General features: G+C 43.7%; 2 protein-coding genes across 10 annotated transcripts in view; one reads left to right on the top strand and one right to left on the bottom strand.

Annotated features, from left to right (window-relative positions):
• The first annotated feature begins 501 nt into the window (after positions 1-501).
• The window catches only part of COA6 (cytochrome c oxidase assembly factor 6), a 43,286-nt gene continuing 20,474 nt past the window's right edge, over positions 502-23,313 (top strand). For both annotated transcript variants that reach the window (XM_072755950.1, XM_026008710.2), the window contains exons 1-4: positions 502-945; positions 1,348-1,510; positions 7,246-7,523; positions 7,630-7,714. In XM_072755950.1, the coding sequence (XP_072612051.1) occupies positions 1,367-1,510; positions 7,246-7,341 (240 nt within the window). In that variant the 5' untranslated portion in view covers positions 502-945; positions 1,348-1,366 and the 3' untranslated portion in view covers positions 7,342-7,523; positions 7,630-7,714. The remainder of the gene's footprint in view (positions 946-1,347; positions 1,511-7,245; positions 7,524-7,629; positions 7,715-23,313) is intronic.
• TARBP1 (tRNA guanosine 2 -O-methyltransferase TARBP1) overlaps positions 12,482-23,313 on the bottom strand; it is an 83,416-nt gene continuing 72,584 nt past the window's right edge. For 4 of the 8 annotated variants that reach the window (XM_026008775.2, XM_072755947.1, XM_072755946.1 and 1 more), the window contains 6 exons: positions 19,223-19,304; positions 17,130-17,301; positions 13,988-14,179; positions 13,698-13,822; positions 13,166-13,302; positions 12,482-12,846 (listed from right to left, as the gene is read on the bottom strand). In XM_026008775.2, the coding sequence (XP_025864560.2) occupies positions 12,678-12,846; positions 13,166-13,302; positions 13,698-13,822; positions 13,988-14,179; positions 17,130-17,301; positions 19,223-19,304 (877 nt within the window). In that variant the 3' untranslated portion in view covers positions 12,482-12,677. Of the gene's footprint in view, positions 12,847-13,165; positions 13,303-13,697; positions 13,823-13,987; positions 14,180-17,129; positions 17,302-18,910; positions 19,009-19,133; positions 19,305-23,313 lie in introns of all 8 variants that reach the window. The other 4 variants (XR_012001075.1, XR_012001076.1, XR_012001074.1 and 1 more) reach the window with 3 other exon arrangements.

The raw sequence follows: 23,313 nt of genomic DNA, 5'->3' as shown, positions 1-23,313 counted from the left end.
AGTCAATCTTAAAAAAAACAATAGCATCCTTTCAAAATATCTGGAGCAGCTCTTTTCATTCCTTTTTTAAAAATACCTTGGTGCTTGAGGAGTAAAAAAGCCATGAGTAAAAATTTTTTTAATGCAACTATGTATTTTCCACATTCCCCTGACCGACCTGTACTGCCTTCCACAAATTTCAGATCTGAGTCCACAGATCCTGCCTGTGAACTCTCATCAGGCTCCCATTTTAGCTGTCACATCGCTGCGGAACGGAGCTTAGGTTTCACATTCTTTCGCTAGACATCTCCAAATCTTCCATCCAGAGAAGCCACTGGAGTTCAAGGTAAGGTGACGACGTGGAGGAACGAACCAGGATGAACCTCGACCGGGGGACGAGGAGGTCGAGGCCTCGGGCTCGCAGCTTGGTTCACTTGCTTGCAGACTCCCCCGGGTCGAGCTCCCCCCACCCCCACCCCCCACACACACACGCGCGCGCGCGCACCGCTACGGAGGAAGCTCGGAGCTAAGCTGTCAGCTCTGCAACTGTCCAGCTCGCAGCCCTCGGGGGCAAATGTCCACCCCAAGCCGCCTTGTCCAGCGGGGCTCCGAAGTCAAGCCTTCCGGGCGGCGCGGGCAGAGAGACACATAGAAAATTAGATTCCCGAAAGCACAGGCCCTCACAGCGGCTAAAAGCCTCGGGGGAAAGGCACCGGCCCACCGGTAGGGCTGAGGCCGCCGGAGCTGCGACGCCGCCCCGCCCCGCCCCGCCTCCACCGCCACCGCCACCGCCGCGCGCCGCGGGCCCCGCCTCCCTCGCCCGCCCCGCAGGTCCGGAAGGAAGTCGCCGCCGTAGGTGAGACGGCGGGGCCGGAAGTCCCGCCCTCCTCGCGCGGTGAACGGGATCCCGTCGGGGTCGCCCCGCGCCGGCTGGCGGGTTCGCCGCTGGAAGCGCTCTCTTGCGTGGTGAGTCCTCCGCGGGTCGAGCCCCCGCCGGGCGGGGCGGGCCCCCGGCGCCGGGGCGGCCGCGCACGCCCTCCTTTCCCGGTGTGTGGCTTTCACGACCCTCTCCTCCCGTCGGCGCCGAGGGGAGCAGGTGGGCCCGGCGCGGCCCTGCCGGCTGGTCGCGCCCGAGCGCTTGGGCTCCACCTGCTCCACCTTGGGAGCGGGCGCCGCGCCCCCTGAGCCCCAGCCGCCAGCGGCCCGGCTTGGGTGTGGGAGACACGCCTGGAACGCGAGCGCCTTACGGTCTCGTGAGCTTAGACGCGACGGATTTCAGGTGCATCGCGGCGGCCCTGGGTGGGAGCAAGGGCCGCCCGGTCTCGGACGACGGGTTCCTGGTTAACGTCAGTGCTTTTTGGCCGACAGCCCAGCCCGAGCGTCGGACATGGCGGCCCCGTCCATGAAGGAGAGGCAGGCTTGCTGGGGAGCCCGGGATGAGTACTGGAGGTGTCTGGACGACAACACAGAGGACGCGTCTCGGTGCGAGAAGTTAAGAAGCTCCTTCGAGGCCCGTTGTCCCCAGCAGTGGGTAAGGCGCGCGCGGGCTGTCCCCGCGCGTGGGGCTCGGCGTGTGCGGGAGGCGGTGGAGGCGGCGCGCGCCGCGCGAGGGGGTGTGAGCTGCGGACGCAGCCCTGTCGATGCCGCGTTAGCAGGCCGACAGTCGGCGAAACGTCACCTGACACTTACAGGTTTGTTCTCAGTGGTCTTGGAACAGTGACCAAAAATTCCGATCCTCTAAGTTGGTAGATTTCTCCAGGGTCTTAAGAACAATATTTAGTCTTGGGCGAGAGTTGGGCGATTCACTGGCGTAGAGCTACTATCAGAAATAAAGCATTCCCTGTTGCCCGCCCCAAATCGTATGGTCATTTAACCAAAGCATTAGGAGTGGTTAGGAAGTAGGAGGACGTTCCCAGGATGGAACTGCCCGCAGCTGCCCCCAGCGCCTCCCTGACAGGTGCTCCCCTGCTCTGCGCTGCCCGTCCTTCCTCTGGGAGAGGGCTGGAGAGGGGAACTCACATGGAGCTCAGGGAATGTCCTGTTTGCAGTGCGTGACACTCCTGTATCCACGTCCTTTCAGGTGTCTGGTTTGCTCTCCGTTTCTGGGGGAGGCCTCTGAGGGTCAGGGCACGTCTTGTTCAGTATTGGTCAGAGGCAGAATTGTGATTCAGAGTCAGGCCCGGCTGGCCGACCTAAGATTTAAACCTGTTTGTGCTTTTCCTCTCCGTCATGCTGCTGCAGAGTATGCCACAAAGCTGTGAGGACGGCTCACCTTACAGAGGACATGGTTTAGGGTCTTCATGGTCACACCTCACATTTTTAGATGAGGTGGAGGTGGGGTGCAGGAGACCAGAGGGGTGGGGATCATCCTGGAGGGCTACACTGGGAGTGAATGCAGTCAGAAGAGGTTGCTTTAGATTAAGTCTTCTGTAAAATAGCATAATGCAACCGATCTCATGGGATTCCTATGAAGATTCAGTGTCTCACTTGACTTAGAAACAGAAACCTGTTAAGTATGGGGTTTTGTGATTGCACTGTATAATGATTTAGGCAAAAAAAAATGTTATACATCCCTGGTTTTCCCATTAGGATTGATGCACCGAGAACTCGTGATTTAAGAAGTAGGTGGAGAATGTGGGTGCTTGGGCTGACGCAGACCCAAGTCCTTGAGTGGCCTTTACTGCCTGTGCTTTCCTTTTCTCACTGGGCTCTCCAGCCCCTTGGTCCCTGAGAGCAGGACAGGACAGGGGCCGTGGGGGCCAGGGTGTTGGTGGTGGATTGTTCTCACCCCATCCCCACATTTTCCCAGGAGAATTTTGTCCCCGTGAGACTTGACTTTTGCCAGCCTTGCCATGATTTCCCACTCAGGTGACATGTCATAATTATGTGGAGATTTTTTAAAGAGTTGTGTGCTAGACCTCACCTCAGATTTACTGAATATCTAGAAATAGAACTTGAGCTTTTGAAACAGCTCTGGCTCTACAGGTGATTCTGATAACCATGGATGGGAATCTCTGTCTTAGCCGCTCTGGAAAGTCACACTTCATCCTGTTTTTAGCCTTTCTCTCTCCTTGGAAACTCCGTGCTTTCTCTCGAGCCTGGTGATTAGCAGACCCTCCCACTCCCCTACTTTCTGGGCAGCTCCTGTTCTCTGTATCATAAAGGATTTTTTACAGCCATTCAGTTGCTTCCTTATTCTCTGTCCCTTCCACTTGGCACTGGCTGAGTGCCATGCCCAGGGGGCCGCACTGTTCCAGGGTACTCTGTCCTGGGCACAGCTCATCTACTGAGTATGTGCTCTGAGCACTTCAGAGGTGTCCTCCAACTCTGCTATTCCTCATGGTAACTGTCACCTAGTTTTGCAGACAAGGACACAGGTGCATTGAAATGAAGTCACCGGTAAGTGCAGAGCCTGGATTTGAGCTTGGAGGTCTGGAAACATGAGCATGGTGTTCTAGAAACTTAGTCATAACTGTAGTTATTTAAATACAAAGTGCTATCTCCTTGGATGCCATTATGATTCCTTCCCCTAGTCTTCCTCCTCCATGTCTAGCGGCCATGCCTCTTGGGGAACTATCCTGTGCATCTCTTAAATGCCAGGGCTCTTCTAAGCTGTTCACTACCTCAAGGCAGTCTGGTCTCAGGTGTTGATGCCGAGCCTGCAGCTCCAGCCTGGCCCTTTCTCCAACCAGAGGCACTTGCTGAGCTAAAGCTGCTTAACAGGTTCAGATGTTTAGGTGCTCACAGGACTAACTTTGACCTCTGCATATATGAGACTGAATGCTTATCCATCCTATACCCAGCAGGCCTCTCGTCTGTGCTCCTAACCTCAATGAAAGACACCAACATCAGCACAGTCCCAGAGGCCAGGGCCTCTGCCTTTAACTGAATGAGCATCCTCAGGAGGGAAGCAGGACAACACAGCAGCCCTGCAGTGGGGGCAGGCCCAGGTTGTTTAAGGAACAGCAAGGAGAGAGTAGCAGAAGTTAGGGTCAAAGAGGTGATAGGAGGCCAGGGCCAGTGGTATTTACTCGGAGTGCTATAGGAAGCTACTGGAGAGCTCTGAGTTTGGCAGGAAGGGGACCTGGGAGGATAGAGAGGGAATCCGTGGAAAGGTGGTGGGGTCAGTGGGTTGTCAGCATTAGGGTCCTACAGAGAAAAGGAAGAAGCAGTGATTGGAGAATTGGCTACTCAGAATGGGGGGATTAGGGAGAAGCTGATCCTGGGATGAGACAGGTTGCAGGACAAGATCACTGACGAGGTTAAGGAGCTGAGAGATCCAAGCTGCAGGACTGACCATGCGGACATGGAGCCATGCAAGCAATAGGACAGGAGTGCTGGTTTAGTGAGCAGTCTGCAAAGCTGTAGCAGACCCCAACTGAGGAGGGAGGCAGTGTAGCAAAGTGTTCCAGCTGACTTCTGCAGCTTTTGATAGTGTTGTGTTTGTTGTAGGTGTTTAGAACACTCTCACAGTTCTTCCATAGTGTTCCTTCTGAGCCTGCTCCCCGCTCACCTATGAGCTCTGCTCAGAGATTGCCTGTTGAAGTTGTACCCAGTAGCCATACACTAGAAACAGAGAGACTTTTCCAGAGCCAAGTGTGAGAAGGGGGAGGTACGTGGGGGGAAAGGGGGTCATAAAAGTATTGTTTGGGTCCAGTCTGAGGCATTTTTTTTTTTATTAGCTTTAATTTTCATTCAGTCTCCTACCTGTGTGTCTGTTTTATACAGTAGGAACTAAGGCTCAGACTTTGTTCGAGGTCAGCTAAGCAGTAAGTAGTAAATAAATGTGTTACATAGTAAGTATGCCATACAACTAAAATGCTGTCACCAGAATGAATTTCTCTTCTCTAGTGCTTTGCTGCTTTGATGGCGCTCAGTAGCCTAACTTGTGTAACAGGCCTGTTGAAAGTCCTGTTGGTTCTTCACTGAGGAAGGAGCAGGGATGAGATCCATCATTCATCCCAGCATTATCCACGACACTTGATCCCAATGTCACTTTCAGAAATCCCAGTGTTCTGGCATTGGTGCTGCTTTCTGCCTCTCCTGTAACAGCTCAGGGATACCAGCATCACGTGTATACAGTCCTTCTCAGTCAGTGCTCCTTGGCTCCTGAGCCTCTAGAGAGGTCACATGCCCCATGTTGAGGATCCTCGAATGTTAACTGAGGAGGGGAAAGCTGGAGTGGAGAGCGGTCCAGGCAGAGTGTGGGCCATGCAAAGGCATAGAAGCACGGCGCACAAGAAATAAGCACATCGGGAACCAGAGCAGTGCTGAACTGCCAGCATTTCAGGGACTGGTGGCAGATTCAGAAAGGACTGACAGGTGGTAGAGAATAAGCCATGGACAGCCTTGTTTGAGAAGGTGGATGTGGAGCTTAAAGTCTGTAGGGTTGCCCTGAAACACCTTCCAGCAAGGGACATGACCAGATTTGGGTTTCACAAAAGATCATATTTGGCAGCGGTGTGGCCGGTGAATTAAGGAGGGTAGAGAAACTGGTTCAAGTCCTATTACAACAGTCCGAATGAGAAACGAGGGCCTGTCTGGTGTTATGGAGAGGGAGTGGGATCGAAGCATTTAGGTGGATAGAGGTGCATTCACTGAAAGAAGTATTAAGAGAAACGCATTTGAAAAAGAGCTTGGTTCGGGATGAGTGGGGACCAACGTGCTAATAGGACATCTCCATGGAATTATTGGATAGGCAGTTGGAGATGTGACAGGATCTGTCGCAAAGATCTGTTAACACAAATGTACAGACACTGTCCACTTCTTCCTGTGGTGTCTTTTATGCAGAATACCCATCCTAGCCAACGGGGGGAGGTACCCTGGGGTCTGGTAACCAGGGAGAGTGCACATCAGAGAAACTGTGCACATCTCCCAAGCACAGGAAAGGAGTCATCAGAGGATTTCAGGGCAGGGTGGAAGTTAGGTAAAAGTGAAATGAAGCCATGCTCTGATAAGCTCAAAGCAGTGCTGCATATAAACAGGTCATTGTCTGCTCTGGACTGAGAAGGGACCCAGGGTCCTATTTTCTTAAAGATGAATGTCATGTTCAGAAATCCCTTATCTGAGATCTTGCTCCTGGGCTGGAAATCAAGGCTGCTTCCTTGTGTTAGATTGCCTTAGATCCCCTAAGCAAAGGTAGGAGATTCCATTTTTATTGATATAATACATTTCTGATAGTCTTTGGTTTTCAGAGGACAAGGTTTCTTGGCCAGCAAGAAAGCCATAGTCAGAGGGGACTGTTAGAACATTCCATGGCTGTTGTCTCCTCAGGAGAAATTTTAACTCTATACCTGGCTTATCTGTCCCTCGCATGTCAGCTTGAGACAGAAGTATACATTCTCAGTCTAACTTTCACATAGACTTTAATTCTTAAGTTATTCAGTGGAGTTAAAAAGCTTTTAACAGAAGAACTAGTGTTTTTTTTTTATCCTGACAGTGAGAATGGTGTTCTGTCTCTGCCTTGTTTGCAAAGCAGCTCAGATATAGAAACTGTGACAGTTTTGTCTGTGACCTTGATTTTCTATGGTAGTTTTACTGTTTCAGGACATGGGGCTTTAAGGTACTTCAAATCCCCTATGGCAAGAGAAGGATATAAAAAAGATAAAGTCTTTATTAAAGTTTTACCATCCACCCAATTTATAAATACAATATTTAACTATTTGTTACAATGTGTGTTTCTGGATGAGATAAATGATCACAGCTGATAAACTACAAAATTTGCTGAACTTACAGTTGATAAGAAAAACTTGTACAGGGCAGCCCTGGTGGCTCAGCGGTTTAGTGCCGCCTTTGGCCCGGGGCCTGATCTTGGGAATCCCAGGATCTAATCCCACGTCAGGCTCCCTGCATGGAGCCTGCTTCCCCCTCTCCCTATGTCTCTGCCTCTCTGTCTCTCATGAATAAGTAAAATCTTAAAAAAACAAACAAACAAAAAATTATACAGTGTCTTTAAATCATGAAGTTTTATGGTCTATGAACTCTCTGAGCCCACATGGCAAGGTTCACAAGTCCAAGCACAGGGAAATTTCTGCAGAAGGTTCATGGGTTATTTGAATTCTCAACAGGATCTATAACTCAGAAAGGGTTAGGGCTCACTGGGTCTACACCTTCTGTGGGGACTCTTCTACATCATAGGCATTTGATTCAGAATGATTTCTAGAATACAAATCACTTATGCCACTTACTCAACTTATGTTGATAAGTTGTTAACATTTAAGTCAGCTGCAAAACTTGCCCTTATTTCAAACACTTTTTTCTTAACAGATAAAATATTTTGATAAAAGAAGAGACTACTTAAAGTTCAAAGAAAAATTTGAAGCAGGACAATTCCAGCCTTCAAAAACAACTGCAAAGTCCTAGGCTGTTCCTGAACTTTTCAGAATGGTTGAAATTATTATTTCTGACCTTGGCAAAAATGCTCCATGGACTATGGGACAGTAGTAGTTTGAATCATGGTGAACAACAGGACTGTTCCACATACACCGCTCTTTAAAATGATCAACTAACGGATTCCATCATTCATACTATGAAGAATTGAAATGGTATGAAATATGCTTAGTTTTAGTAAGAAAGGTATATTTGAAGAAAAATTAAAGCCTATTATAAAAACACATGTCCTTTTTTTTTTTTTTTTTTCGGTTGGAGTAGTAGGTGAATATTACAGATCTAAATACAGGCATACCTTGGAGATATTGCAGATTCAGTTTTAGACCACTACAATAAAGCAAGTCAGGTGAGTTTTTTAAAATTTCTCAGTGCATAGTAAAGTTATATACTATACTGAAATCTTAAGCACACAATAGCATTAGGTCTAAAAAAAAACATGCACACACCTTAAAAAAAATGCCAACCATCATCTGAGCCTTCAGCGAGCCATACTTCTTTTGCTGGTAGAGTGTCTTGATGTGGATGGCTACTCAAGGTGGTGGTTGCCAAAGGGTGGGTCACTCTGGCCTTTTCTTAAAAGTAATGAAGATGGACTCTTCCTTTCACAAGTGATTTCTCTTAACACCTTATGCTGTTTGACAGCCTTTTACCCACGGTAGAATTTGTTTCGAAATTGGAGTCCTCTCACATCCTGCCACTGCTTATCAACTAAGCTTAGGTAATATTCTAAATCCTTTGCTGCCATTTCAACCGTCTTCACACCGGGAGTAGGTTCCATCTCAAGAAACCACTTTGTTCCTCCATAAGGAATAACTCATCCCTTCAAATTTGATCGTGAGATTTGCAGCAACTCAATCCCATCTTCAGACTCCAGTTCTCTTACTGCTTCCACCACAGCTGCAGTGACTTCCTCCCCTGAAGCTCTGAACCACTCAGAGTCATCCGTCGGGGGTTAGAATCCACTTCTTCCAAACTCCAGTTAATGCTGATTATTTTCACCTCTTCCCATGAGTCATGGATGTTCTTCATGGCATCTAGAATGGTCCTGCATCAGGCTCCCCATGAGGAGCCTGCTTCTCCCTCTGCCTATGTATCTGTGTCTCATGAATAAATAAAAACTTAAAAAACAAAACTGAGAAGTTCCTAGAACTAAGTGAACCTTAGATGGCAAGAAACAAGGTCAGCATACAAAAGAAAACCTATTCCTGTAAACCAGAATGGAATAATTGGAACATAAGATAAAAAATGGACCATTTATAGTGGCACTTAAAAAAAATAAAAGGAATACTTGGTATAAAGTATTCCTATGTATAGGACCTATATCTGAGAACTATTAAAGCACAAAATACTTAAAGTCAGAGAAGATCTAATTAGATACACTGTAGTCAAGGACTGGAAAACTATTCTTAATATAATGTTAAATTCTCCCAATTTGTTCAACAGAATCCTGATCAAAATCCCAGCAAGCTTTTTTTTGTGTTAGACACTATTGACAAGCTGACTCTAAAACTTGCATGGAAAGGCAAAGGACTGAAATAGCCCAAACAGTTTTGAAAAGAACAGACTTAGATGATTCATATTACGTGATTTCAAGGCTTATTCTAAAGGTAGAGTAATCAAAACTATGGTATTGGCAAAGGACTGACCCCCAATTTAGTAGAACAGAAAAGAGAGTTCAGAAATATATATATGAATAGAGTTGGCTGAGTTTGAACAAAGGTAACTCAGTGGAGAAAGAATCATCTTTTCAACAAATGGTGCTTCCAAGTACACATCCATATGAGACGAAATGAACCTTAACACACCTCACATCTTATTAAAAACAAACTCAAAATGGATTATAGCCCTAAATGCAAAATATAAAACTTCTAGAAGAAAACAGAGAGGAATTCTGCATTTTAGGTTTGAAAATAATAAGTTTTAGATCACAATATCAAAAACGCAGTCCACGGGAAAAAAGTTTTATAAAAGCTGAACTTTATAAAAACTAAAAATGTTTTCTCTGTAAAAGATTCTGTTAAGAAAAAGATAAATTACAGACTGGGAGAAAATATTTATAAGTCAGATGTCATAAAGACCTTGTATCCAATAAAGAATTCTTAAAACTCTTAAAAGGAAATCACCCAGGCTTTAAAAAATGGACAAATTATGTGAATATTGTCATATGTCTATTCATAGTACTGAATAATAACTAATATATTAGGAAAAGATCCTCCATATTAGTAGAGTAATGCAAATTAAAACCAGGATGCTCTATCACTACCCACTTATCAGAATAATTTAAAAAGCTGATGGTTATAAGTGCTAATAGGGCTACAGAGCAACAGAAACTTATTTTCACTGATGGGAATGAAAACCAATAAAACCCCTTTGGAAAAGGAAAACAGTTTGGAATTTCTTATAAAGTTAAACTTATGCTTACCTTATGACCCAGCAATCATACTCCTAGGTATTCTACCAAAGGAACTGAAAACAAAACCTATGTCTATAGCAGCTTCACTATTTATAATTGCCAAAGACTGGAAACAACCCAGATTCCTACAACAGAGGAGTGGAAAAAACAGCTACATCTAACAATAGACTACTACTCAGCAATAAAAAGGGAATGTGTATCGTGTAGCAATATGGATGAACCTTCTATACATTTTTCTGTAAGAAGCCAGACCCAAAAGGCGATGTAGTATATGCTTCATTTACAGGATTTTGGAAAAGGCAAAATAAGTACAGAAAACAGATCAGTGGTTGGGAATGGGTTAAAGGATCAACTATGAGGGGGTCACACCAAGGAATTTTTAGGTGTTTAAATGGTCTTTATGTCACTGGTGGTGGATTTGTGAGTATGCACTCATCAAAACCCAAAGAACTGTACACACTCATGAGTGACTATGATTGCATGTATATTAAAGTAAGATCAACCAGGATTTTGGAGGGATTCTCATTTAGAATGTAGACTGTGATAAATGAATATAATTATATTATAAATACAGGACATGAACTCACGGGAGGTGGATAAGAATGAAGCTGATCTAAATAACTTTGCAAAACGGTGTTCTGACAGGATCCTGTAAGGCTACAGACCAAAAGAACTTACAAACTCTGCTAATTTTTTTTTTTTAATTTTTTTTTTTTTAACTCTGTGAAATTTAACAGAGTTCTGGTTCAGCAACTCTCAAAGTACACTAACGAGGAGTGTGTTTAAGTCAGAAAAAGCAGTTAAAAATAAATGAATGTCAGGATTAACCTTGTGGAACTAAGAATTCACATTCATATTCACATCTAGACATTGCACTTGTGCGCACATGGGCTGTAGACACCTAGATTCCCTAGCTCCATCCACCGAGAAGGCCTGCTTCTCAATGCTCCAGCAGCAGCAAGCACGTCTAGCAACCAGCGCTCCTTGGAGAACTATTGGATTCTAGAACTGGGGGGCAGAAAATGAAAGTGCCTGGAGCACTGTATACTACCAGAGAGTAAGAAGTTCTAAAAGAAAAAAAAAAAAAAGAATTAGAAGAATGGGAACAGGTCGAAAGGACACAAGATCCAACCATCCACACTGATCTGAACAGATGACTGAATCTGGGACTAGTATTCCTTACAGAAGGATCCAAAGCCCTAAATGTAGAGGAAATGAGGGAAACACCAATTATCGCCGTGAGAACACTGCAGGGGAGCACCCGTGGACGAGTACTAGAATGAGTGGGCAACACAATCAGGAAAAAGTTGATCAGCAAGCTTCCAAGTCTGTCTCTCACAATACTTCTTAATTACTGTGGTACTTTCAACAACTACTCCCAGTCTTTCATACTCCTCCTTCCAAGAGGTGAAGTTTATTTTCTACCTGTGAGTGTAGGCTAGGCTTAGTGACCTGGCTTCTAACAAAGCATGGAAACTAAGAAATAGCAACTTCATTGAGAAGAACATGGCAAACACTGCCTTGACAAATGACCAGGGGAGTACGTCATGCTGAAATGTGATCACCAGGGGGTCCTTCTGAAAACCCCAAACCTCAGTCTGACCATGAGAAAACAAACATTAGACAAACCCAAATCATGAGATGTTTACAAAATACCTGACTCAAAAGTGTCAAAGTCAGGGAAGACCATGAAAGATGGAAATTCTGGCAGAGATTGCAAGAGACTAAGGAGACCGGACCACCTAATGTGATGCAGTGTCCTGAAACAGAGAAGGGACATTAGTGGGAAAATAAGAAATCTCAGGATAGGTCAGATCTGTAGACTGCAGTTTAGTGAACAGCAACCATTACCAATGTTAATTTCCTAGTTTGGGTAAGTGTCCACAATTCTGTAAGACCCTAATAGAGGCATCTGGGTGAAGGCCATATGCAAACTATGTACTATCTTTGCAACTCTTCTGTCAAACCCAAATTATTTTAATAAACCTACAGAAGAAAAAAAATATATATATACTGGTAACAGATTCTGAGGTTTAAATATTACTAAAAAGGTCCCAGACATGATTGAAGTTCATTGCTGGATGGTAATGGTAATAAATGGTCACCATTAAATTTTAAAGTAATCTCAATATCAAAAACACCCTCAGAAGAACAGAAACAGTAAATCAGACTCTTCCTGGGCTCCACTCTTACTCTTGGTGATGATGTGCAAGAATAATTCACTGTCTTTGCGTCGATGTGGACATTTGTCAAAATACAGACTATTTCTCTAACCATTATCTGAACTCTCTGAACAAAGGCAGTATATGAAAATTTTCCAAAACTTTGAATGATATGAACGATAGTGGCCTATTTCATGGCTTTAAGAGGAAATTAAAACCTATTACCTGAGCATTATGAATTCTATAGGGAAGCTGCCTTAACATCTTGCCAAGCGTGTTTCCTCCCTGGATTAAGCACATATAAAGCAGCAAACAGAGGCTAATGACTCCCCTCCACACAGGACTTTTGCGTCTACCCCACTGTGCCTCCTGAAGATGGAAAGGTATGGTGTTCAAAGGTAACAGCTGCTGTAATTCTCCTTACTGCCATCACAGTCGTTTCCGACAATACCAGTTTCTGTGAAAGGAGTTCTTTTCTTAAAATACATTGTTTTATTTCCACAGTTACTTAAAATATTTTATTAACAAAGCAATGCAATTTAGCTAAAAATATTTATTCAAGGAGGCAACATATAGTGATATATTTAAGGCACATGAAAAAGTTTTGGCATTATGTTGGTAAGAAAAAAATACAAATTATCCTAGTAAATTTTATAATCGATTTCATTAGTACACATAGTTTTTAAAAAATGTTTCAAGAGCACCGATAATTCATCTCAGATAAGGCACAAAGTTCATGACTCGGTGTCCTCATGCCTAAGCAGCTGCTGTCTGGTATATTCCCAAATCAGCAGAGCCCCACTCACATGGACGTTAAGTGAGCGGATAATGCCCTGCTGAGGAATTTCCACACAAACATCCAATTCCTGGATCAGATTGGCTGGAATTCCCTCACGTTCATTTCTGATGATGAAAAATGGAAGAAGAAAGGTTAGTTTTCTTGTAATAAGTTTTTTTTTTCTCAGATATCCTGAATGTCACTGAAGAGTCAGATTAACAAAATGAAGTAAAGTCTGTGGCACCAGGGAAATAAGTAACAGATTTGTGGGTTGATTTAAGGTTCATGTGACCATCCCAAACAGGTGAAATAAAACAAAAACTAGAGATCTTTCCATAAATGTAAGTCAAAACTCCTGATGTGGCTATAAGGTCAGGAGTCATGGTGAATTGTAAAATTTTTGAAAGCATTTTCTACACTGAGACTCCAAATGAATCTTCTTACCCTAACAAGAGCAGAGATCTCTCCGGAAAGCTGTATTGCGTCAGGTCCACACTTTTGGCAGTCTGCTCCACGCCAATGACAGTGTAACCTTCTGCTTTTTTCTGTTGCAGAAAATCGATGAGCTGAGGTGGTTTCACCTTAAAATGAGTATAAAAAGAGGAGAATAATAAATTATTCATTTACAGCTTTGCTTGGAGTACAACCAGAGTTTCAAAATAACTTTTATGAAACTAAGTCTTTTTAAAAGGGAAAAGAATAATACTCTTAAACTCCCCCAATATCAAATACATTTATAAAAAGCATTCCTGAGTTGCAACAGGACAATATTAAAGAAAAGAATTCTAAAAATACTACAATGTGAAAGATAATAAAAGGAATGAGAGGATAGAGGGAGGTGTATTTTGCTGAGTATTATTTTAAGCTATTAAAGCTGGACAGATGTAGTACCCATAAAAGGATGGATACTGGAAGGCAGCGAATTACAAAAATTTGGGCAAATAAACGTTTTAATAATGAATTACTTTCCACCCACCTCTACTAAAGGAAGCCACTGTTCTGCTGAAACACTGAGGCTCTGGAACTGTTTGTCTCTGACGCACTGCAGGCTGTCCACGATGAGCGCCGATGCCCCGAACACCTCGCAGGTCCGGCATAGCCCTGCAGAGGACAGTCCAGGCCACCGCTGAGCTCATTTGGGCCATATCCCTCTGAAGCTCCCAAGGAGGGTTACATATGGAAAATGGGCACAGTGATACTGGACTGAATAGAAAACTTCAGGAGCAAAAGATTTCAAGCAAGCCCTCTGGCAAACTATAATTTTACCTCCTAAATTAGTTGGCTTATCAATGAGCGAGGCCACTACAATCAGTCTGCTAATTGACTTTCCAAGTCTGGCAACACGATCCTGAAATACTACCTCCAGATCTAAATCTGGAGCACTGTTTTTCCAGGGGATAATCTTCTTCTGAACATCAGTCCATTCTGATTGGCTATCTGCCTCTCCTGAGTGAGAGCCTGGGAAGGAAAAGGAAATAATCCCATATATAAAAATCTCGTTGTTTATATATATATACACACATACACACACACACACACACACACGCACATTTTAAGAATTTAAAAATAATAGTTTAGAATGAGATTTATTAACTAAAAATTTTACTTAGATTCAGGTACAACTGCCATTTTCAACAGTAATTTTAAATTTTCAAATCCAACTCCAACAACCAATATACTATATTTGATGAAAATAAAAGATGCACGTGTTGTCTACATTTTAGCATATCCAAAATTGGGAAGGATCTTTGAATCCAGAAGGTATCCTAGTTTGGTATGATTTTTGGCATTTTTTTCTTCAAGGTCCATAAAATAATGGTATATCTTACAAACAAAATATATATTCTTGAAAATAAATATACACAGTCGTTATCCTAAATTATTTTACAAATACTTGGGGGAACTTTCCTAAAATGAAGCCTCAGAAGCAATGATCTCTTAGCCAATGCAACATGTACACAGAATGTTAGTAACCTGTCTAATGCAGGGTTCTGAGCTGCAGCCCAGGACTGAGACTGTCCTTCCAGGCTCTTCCCCAACTGCTCTACTCCAATCTGCTGACTGAGCCATCAAGGGGCACTTAGTTTACCGGGACGGAAGAGACATGCAAACACTAGAACACGGTACCAGTGTGAGGATATGTAAGGTCTGAGGGAGGGTGGGAAGGGCAGAGAGAAAGACCCAGGAAGGCTCAGGGAGGAGTCTGCAAACAGCTCAGGAAGGGCAGTGCAGACTGGAGACAGTATGAGCACGAGCGCAGGAGGCAGGAGTGACCCAGGCAGCAGCAGAACTTTGGTATAACTCACAGCCACGGATGAAACATGATGGCTCAGACCATAAAAAGATAATACAAAACTTGTATATAATGATGAAGAACTGACTCTACAGATAGGAGTCATTAAAGGGTTTTATGAAGGGGGAGAACAGTACTAGTTCTGTGTTTTAGGGAAAAGCCTCTTAAAAGTGAGGTGGAGGACAAGTTGGGGCCTTTGCACCAGTCCAGGCAAAGACAAAAGACAGTCTAAATCAAGTCAAGGCAAGAGCAGAAGTAGCCTGATCCAGGAGACAGAATCACCACGATTTGGTGATGGATCTATGCGGCATGAGGGAACAGAATGACTTCTGTGATGACTGAGGTGGCGCCTCATTAACAGGTTTAGGGAGGAGGCAAGTGTGGGCAGAAAGGGAAATCCAATTTGAATATGTTGAATTTAAAGGGTTTATGGCATATCTGGGTGCAAATGTCCAGCAAGCTCAGGAAAGAGGCCAGGCAGGGATAAAGATTAGAGATTACATTATATAGGTGGTGGTCTCGAGTTGGGGAAATTAATAAAAATGCAGAATAAGGAAATCAGGCCAGTGAAAACATTCAGAGGATGCTAACACTAAAGTCTTAGCATAAAAACCACATTGCAACACCCTTCTCAGTACCACATACCAAACAAAACAGAGACTTCCCCTTAGCCTGTTCCCCACCCAAGTGACACCTGGCTTCTCTGTTCTGCTACGTGGCCCCAAGGCAAACCAGCTGCCCACATATGTTGTCTTTCTCTGCTCTGTCTCTGCTCAGCCTGATGTCCTCACCACACTGATGAAATAGCTTTTGTCACCATCTTTGCCCCAAAATCTCCCTGTTTGATGTCCTATTTTGGGAAAGCTCTTTCTCCAGATCTCTGCTCAACTGCTCTTACTTCACATGGGTCTCTACTCAATGTCAGCTCCTGAGAAAGGTCTCTTTGATTCTTGGTCACTATCTCTACCCTGCTTCATTTGTTTTCATGCTACCACTTATGCAGGAATGAATGTAAGCTGTACAAGGGCATGGACTTGGCCTAATGCTAGTTTACATGAAGCAATCAGTAAGTCTTTGTTGAAAGAATAAATAAATCTAAGGTGATTATGTCTTAAAATGTATTAGTGAACCATCTAGAGTGTTTGACTTAAAAAATGCACCTTCCCAGAACTCTCTTCCAGACATACTGAATTAAAATTAAAATCTAAGTATCTGTACTTTGCACAAGTTGTCCAAGGATTCTTGAAAACATTATAGTTTTAGGGAACTACAAATGTAGAGGACAAAGAGGAGTGAGAAGAGTCAGACTAAAGAAGAAAATCAGGATAGCCAGAAGCTAGCAAGTTAAGGTCTCATAAAGGGCAGGTATGATAAGAGAATACCCACTCAGGCTCTGTGAAGGAGACCAAGACCATTTCTGATTTTCTGAAAGAATCCTTGGTGGTTCTGGGTCAGAGAGAGCCAGAACGAGGACCAAAGGAGTGACAGCGGTGAGGATGATGGTAGATGACCACTACACCACCATTAACATGAGCTGTGGTTTCAAAAACGGGTGGGAGACTTGGTCCTTGGCTTTTCTGGGCATAACTGGACTGTGGGGATGGGGAGGAGGTGAGCCATAGAAGGAAACATGGGTCCTTAGGAAAGCTGAAGGGAAGCAGTAAGCATAACGGAGGGGTGGAGAAACAGGAGGAGGAGGTCCAACAGATGAGTGAGGTCCAACCAGACCCACAACTGATGAGAAACCAGAGTTCTGCTTTATTCCTAAATGGGCCAAGAAATGAGATTTCATAATCTGACCCTTTTTAAAATCTGCATTTTTACATTAATATATGATGGAAGAGTAGTGAATATTAGTTAATAATATTTCAAAGAAAAGAGAAGCTACTAAGCTTTATAGAATAAAGCAGATCAGGCTCTCTTTGGCTTGTTATAGTGAAGCCAACCAATTAGAAGTCCCAAAGTTATACCACATTTTTTCCACGGTCTTTTCTCTAAGTGGAGGAGCAGAGTTCACCACATCAGTGAAGGGAAGTATCAACTCCCAGTTCTCAGTAACTGAAACGACTCAGGCTAATCAAGACAAACAGACAGAGAAAAAGAAAAGTGTTGTACCTATGTCCTGCTGAGCCCAGTCACCTGGTTTTAGTTCACAAAGGTGAGTTGGAGAAAGGTACCATTGAAATCCTGCATCCAAAGGGATATCCGTGAATCTGGTGAATTTACCAATGGCGATCCATTCATCTTCAACCAGGCCTGAAAGGCGTGGAAAGATGTAAAATATGGTCTGAAAAGAGAATTGTAAAATCTGAATGTTTTTCCCTTAAAAAATAACAAAAAAATACATGGTAACATGTTTAAGATACAAGTTATTTACTGTGATTGATGTATTCTCCCAAACTATCACAATGATTATATTACATACTTTCGTTTATATCTTGTAGCAACTATATCTATACATATTTCTCATCTTCTCTAAGCAATCAGGGGATTAATTGAGGAAATTCTTGAGGCAGGCAGATCGTCCTCTTGGTTATTTCTCACTGAATGTAATAAACTACTGTGCTCTTAATAAAAGCAAAAAGTATTTTAGGATTAATCAATATTAATGTTGGGCAACATTTAGGTAAGTGCTATTTGTTGATAACCGAACACCTCTGTAAGCAATCAAGTTCAAGCTCTTTTGATGCCAAATCTTTCCTCTTGCTACCATTAGACAAATTTGGAATCTGAACTTTGTCTTGACTGTGTATTAGTAGCTGTGATTCAAACAGCCACTCAGCCTTTCTTGGCTTCAACCTCTTCATTTGTAAAACGAGGATAAAATTGGGTTAAAAGAGCACATCGAGGTGTGTGTGAGTTGCACAGCGTGACACCACTGGACCTGGTAATTACTGCCATTACATAAGCAATCCTCCTGGCCTTTTCTTAACCTACTGAAAGAAACAGAACCAGAAAGTCATCCAAGGTGAAAAGGCACATACAGAAGCACAAGTAACAGGCAATTTAAAACTGAAAATAAACGTGACAACACACAAGTCTTCATAATGGTTTTTGGAAGGAATAATGGCTCTCTTCACACTGGCACTATTTGTGCAATGTAAATGGGTGTGACGATTGCCACGCAGTGTTTACTGTCTAGGAACCAAGTACAGTCCAAATGCAGAAAGAGGCCGAGTCCTTTGAGCCAACATGTTACACACACATACACCTACAGCTCATATCATTAACAGAGGAGAAAACACAGAAGGGAGGACAGGAAGGCGTCAGGGACAGAGTGCAAGGGAAGTGGGAAGAAGGGACTTACTCCTGCTGGACAACAAAACAGAAAGGGCTGACTTAACACTAGAGAACTATGACAAGTCCTTCAGGAAGGCGCCAAAGAAAGCATTCTGGGGCTGAAGAACATGTTAAAATACTTGAAAAATCCTGTATTTTTGCAGTGAAGCCCAACATTTTGCACAAATGCCCAACAAAGTGCATTAATATTCTGTAGTGAGTATCTCACAATATATAGATTGGTATTTTTTAAAAGACTAGTTTATGAGTAACCGACCCCCCCAAACTGCATTTGCACAGCAGCTAAAGTTCCTGTGGAAAAGTCCTAGGTCACATGTTTTAAATTCAAAGGCAGAACATTAATTACATTTATGGTTGAAAAAGGGAGAAAGTGATAACAATTCATACACATTTTAATAATTTATATATTAATTCACATGCGAATTGTAATAAACATATTTATGGTTCCTAAAATTATATGACACACTGGGATAGAAGGAGGTGATGTCTCATGTGGTATGATTCCAGTCACCCAGAATCCAGACACCAGAAGTAACAAAAGGACAGATCTCTCTGCTCTTTCATTAACAATGGGCTTCATTACAACAAAATCTCACCTGCACAAATGTTCTCACTCATCTCCTTTTAATGTCAGAACAGATTTCTGTTTAGAGTTAAATATTCCCCCTTCCAGGGTTTACAAGCCAGACACTGCCTGAGGAATAGAAAGTGACAATGACTAGCCAATTTTCACTGCTTAAGAGTGAACTGCAAGTCATCTGCATGAAGGAACAAAATTAAACTTAGAACTGTACAACTTGAGGGTGATATGAAATTTACCTAATTATAACCCTCCGAGAACAGTGGCAGAAGGGCAGGCCAGGATTAAAGACATACTCAATAGTTTACAAATGACACTCTCCGCTCACCTCCAGACAGTAATCTTGAAGGGGGTGAAACGTTGCAAAAAAGAAATGCTCTTGGATGCGTTGCCAGTTCTTCTTGGCATTCCTAAGGGTGAAACATACAGTATGAGTTAACAGACAAGTGAGGCAACTCTGGGAGGGGAGGGATTAGCTAGGTAATCACAAAGAGGTACTGCAGAATTTAGACGGAACAGGAAGTTTTGTGAATTTTATCCAAAGATTTATACACCCCTCCCCTCCAAGATCAACATACTTTAAATAAACAGACACTGATCTGACATTTTGAAAAGAAAGTCAAAGATAGAAGTAACTGTTTTACAGTGATAAAACAAACAGTGACTCAACAAGAAGCAAATCCCGGTCTCTAAAGGGATCAATCCAGCAGGCTGTGCAGAGGCCCACACCCCATCAAAGGTGATGGGAAGCAGAAATGGCCATCAACTGGCAACGATGGGAAAACCACAGGAACAGCTTGGGCAATGTATGACTTAACATGCTTGGGGAAAAAGAATTCTAAAAGGGAACTATGTAAGAAATCAGGGGTGTAGGGTGGGTGGGGAGCCTAGGTGACTCCGTCGATGAGCATCTGCCTTCGGTTCAGGTCATGATCCCAGCATCCTGAGATTGAGCCCCACATTGGGCTCCCTGCCTGGGGAGAGGCTGCTTCTCCCTCTCCCTCTGCTCCTGCTCATGTTCTCTTTCTCTCTCTTGCCCTCTCACTCTCTCTCTCTCTCTCAAATAAGAGAAAGAAAGAAAAGAAAAGAAAAAGAAAAAGAGAAATTAATTTGGGTTGGAGTCTTCAAGTCTCCGTCTGGCAGTGAACACTTTGATTCTGAAGATCCACAACAGAGAGCCAAACTGCACCAGCATTCCTCAACCAAACAAATGTGATTTGAACGGGCTATAAACTCTTAATACATCTGCCAATTTTTAAAAGGCAGAGGGGGTAGGGATAACATTCTATAACACGACCAGCAGGCTTCAGTTTAAATCCATGACCAAATAATGCAAATCAGTAGTTTTGAGGCACCTTCCTGCAAGAGCGCTCACCTGTGATGGCTGCTAGATCTTCCTCCCTCCCAGGGCCCCCAGCCGCTCTGCTCACCTCTGCTGGCTGAGCCTCTGCAGCGCTGAGAGGAGAGCCCGCCCCTCCTGCACTCCTCCCCCCTGCCCTCCTGTCCCCTCCCCTCAGGAGTCTCCTCAAGGGACAATCCCAGGCGCGTGCTCTAGATCCCACTTCCTGAACTGTCTCCTCATTGCCTCTAGCCTGTTCAAAGGGCTATATGTCAAACCTTAAAAAAGAAGGGACTGAAGTGCCATGAGGTGAGGACTAGAGAGAGCTGGGGGTACGCCGCCCCAGGGAACAGCAGGTGGCTGTGGAGAGGAAACCCACTCACAGGAGAGACACCTCTGCTGGAAAGAGGGGCAGGGATGGGGAAGGAGACGGTCTGGCCTTTATGTGACACCTTTCCACACTCTTCAGCTTCCTAATCATGAATCCTTAATTGAAAAACAACGAATGCTACCAAAAATAAAATAAAAGCCCTCCTCTGACTGTACATCCACCACAACTGTTCTTCCTGTGACATTTCACAGAGGAGTTTTCGGAGAGAATTATCTACACCACATGGCTGTGTTTTACCTTCTTCATCGTCCTTTTTTTTTTTTTTTTTTTTTTTTAATTAAAGACATGAAGTATTTGAAATAGTCAAGAAAAGAAATGAATAGACAGCTCTGAGACTATCACCAGACTGAACAGATAACACACTGTCCCAGCCCCTAACCCACTTGAATTTGGTGTGGGCCCGCCAACAAGGCTACTGACAGGCTCTCAACGAAATCCAGCAGGTGCTTTTAAGCTCTCATTTAACTTACCTCAAACCTGGTATTTCTCTGCCTCCAAATAATCTAGCACACGATCTCCTCCCATTTTCTACTGCCTGCCTCTGCTCTCTTCTTCATACTTTATTTTTTATTTTTTTTTCTTCATACTTTAAAAAATGGCAAAAGCAAACCAGGCGAAGTCACTCTTGAGTTTCAACAATTACCTCAACAGGAGCTGGCCGTTGCCCTGCCTGCACTCACAGCTCTGGGGCCAGGCCACCCCTTCCCCGGGCTCTGAGCACAGCCTCACACACCCTCGGCGCTGCCCAGGACTCACTGTGCCCCACTTGTCATCTGCCTAGTTCCTGCCCATCCCCCTATGTTGTAACACGCGTATTGTGTTGCTCAGAAAAGCCCTCCCTAGCTCACCCAGCCTAAAGTGTGCATGTTCTCATCATAATCTTTACTTCTCCACGTAGAGTGAGCCACATGACGTCGGGGAATCTACCAGGCCCATGGCTGACGCCTCAGAACTCAGCCTGCACAAAACGATTCTGCTGTGTACTTGAAGAGCAGACATGGTCCAGAGCCCAGGGCCCTTTATTTTTATGGGTTCTATCTCATACCCAGTACTAGGATTTTAAAAAAGAATAAGTTATTTTATAAAAGGGTGTTTTATTGCTTAATAAAAAAAAGAGCTGAACCAATTGTTTTTAGAAATCAAAACACAGGGCAGCCCCGGTGGCGCAGCGGTTTAGCGCCGCCTGCAGCCTGGGGTGTGATCCTGGAGACCCGGGATCGAGTCCCACATCGGGCTTCCTGCATAGAGCCTGCTTCTCCCTCCGCCTGTGTCTCTGCCTCTGTCTTCGCTATCTCTGAATGAATGAATAAATAAATCTTTAAAAAAAAAAAAAAGAAATCAAAACACAGCTACCAAGGAACATCGCAACACTGAACAATAAATCATGATTTCATCTTAGAGAAAACTCTAAACTGGCAAATGCCTATTTGCATGTAAAACTCTATTTAGTTCCCTCAAACTTCCTTCCACTAAGGGGATGCAGTGGGTAAACACCCACTAAGGAGAAATGGGACGTTTGGGCTTGCCTAAAAAATATCAGGAATTCTAGCTGTCAGAACATACCTGGAAAGGTGGGAATTCTAGGCATTGCTATGGTGAACTACTAATTTTAATTACTAGTTTAGTTGGGACCAGAATTTGAGGCAGCTTTCTATACACCCAACTGTGCCCAACCTATCAGAGGTGTCTAGCCCCTTCCTTTGTGCTTTTGTCTATAACCTGTCCTTTGTCCCCACCTAACTCTCTTCTCCAGTTTTCTCTATCTCATGTAATTATATTTTAGTAGTAATATCTGAATTGAGTATCCTCCTCCTAAACTGCCAAAACCTCCTTTACCCACTCAATGACCTAAATGCCTCTTAACCAATGTGCTGAGTAAAAGCAGACAGAGGGGCTAGAAGGTAGTTTGTGGCCATGGAAGTCCTGGCCTCACATGAAGCTTCGTAATGACTCATAGTCTTATTTACACCATCTGTACACTTGATGGTCAAGCAAAGACCTTCTGTATGTTACTGGTTTTCCAAACACTATTTCATATGCTTAATATGCTGCTTCCAACCTTTATCTGTTTGTTTATAAACACTTGTGCTTTTAGAGCGGGGGAAAAAAATTCAGCCACCAGGCAATGCTTGGGAGACTCCTGCCTGCCTCTGTGTGGTGAGTTTTAACCAGGGCTGCATGTGGGAGAAGAAGCCTAGACGCCTGCCGAGCCACATAGCTCTCCCCTGCTCCATCCACAGCAGCAGCACCTTATCTGTTTGATTGTGAGCATCTGTGCAGGATTTTGTTTGGGAAATAAAGACAATCTCTAAGAAAAGAGAAAGAAAAAAGCTTTCATTTTTAATTAGTACAAGTGAGAGGCCTGATCATTCTGCTTCTCGGAGCTTCTTGAACAACATTGGATAATAACATTCAGCTCTACTGAAGACAAATATCTAAAGGCATGTAAAAGATTATTTATAAAACAAAGGACCAAAACTAAGAAAGCAAAGAAAGGTCGAGATGGGGCTGACAGCAAATAGAACTGTCATAAAACCACACATCAAATAGTGCACTGCTTACTCTTTGCCTTGTCTGAGCTCTGATGTCTGCACACAATGGAATAATGAGGAAGCAAACAAAGCCGATGCACCTCTTTATCTCTCTGTGTGCTCTACTGGAAGTAAAGCAAAGGGTATGAAGTTTGCTT

Source organism: Vulpes vulpes, chromosome 4 (assembly GCF_048418805.1).
Source record: "Vulpes vulpes isolate BD-2025 chromosome 4, VulVul3, whole genome shotgun sequence".
NCBI lineage: Eukaryota > Metazoa > Chordata > Mammalia > Carnivora > Canidae > Vulpes > Vulpes vulpes.
This window is presented reverse-complemented; position numbering and strand designations above follow the sequence as displayed.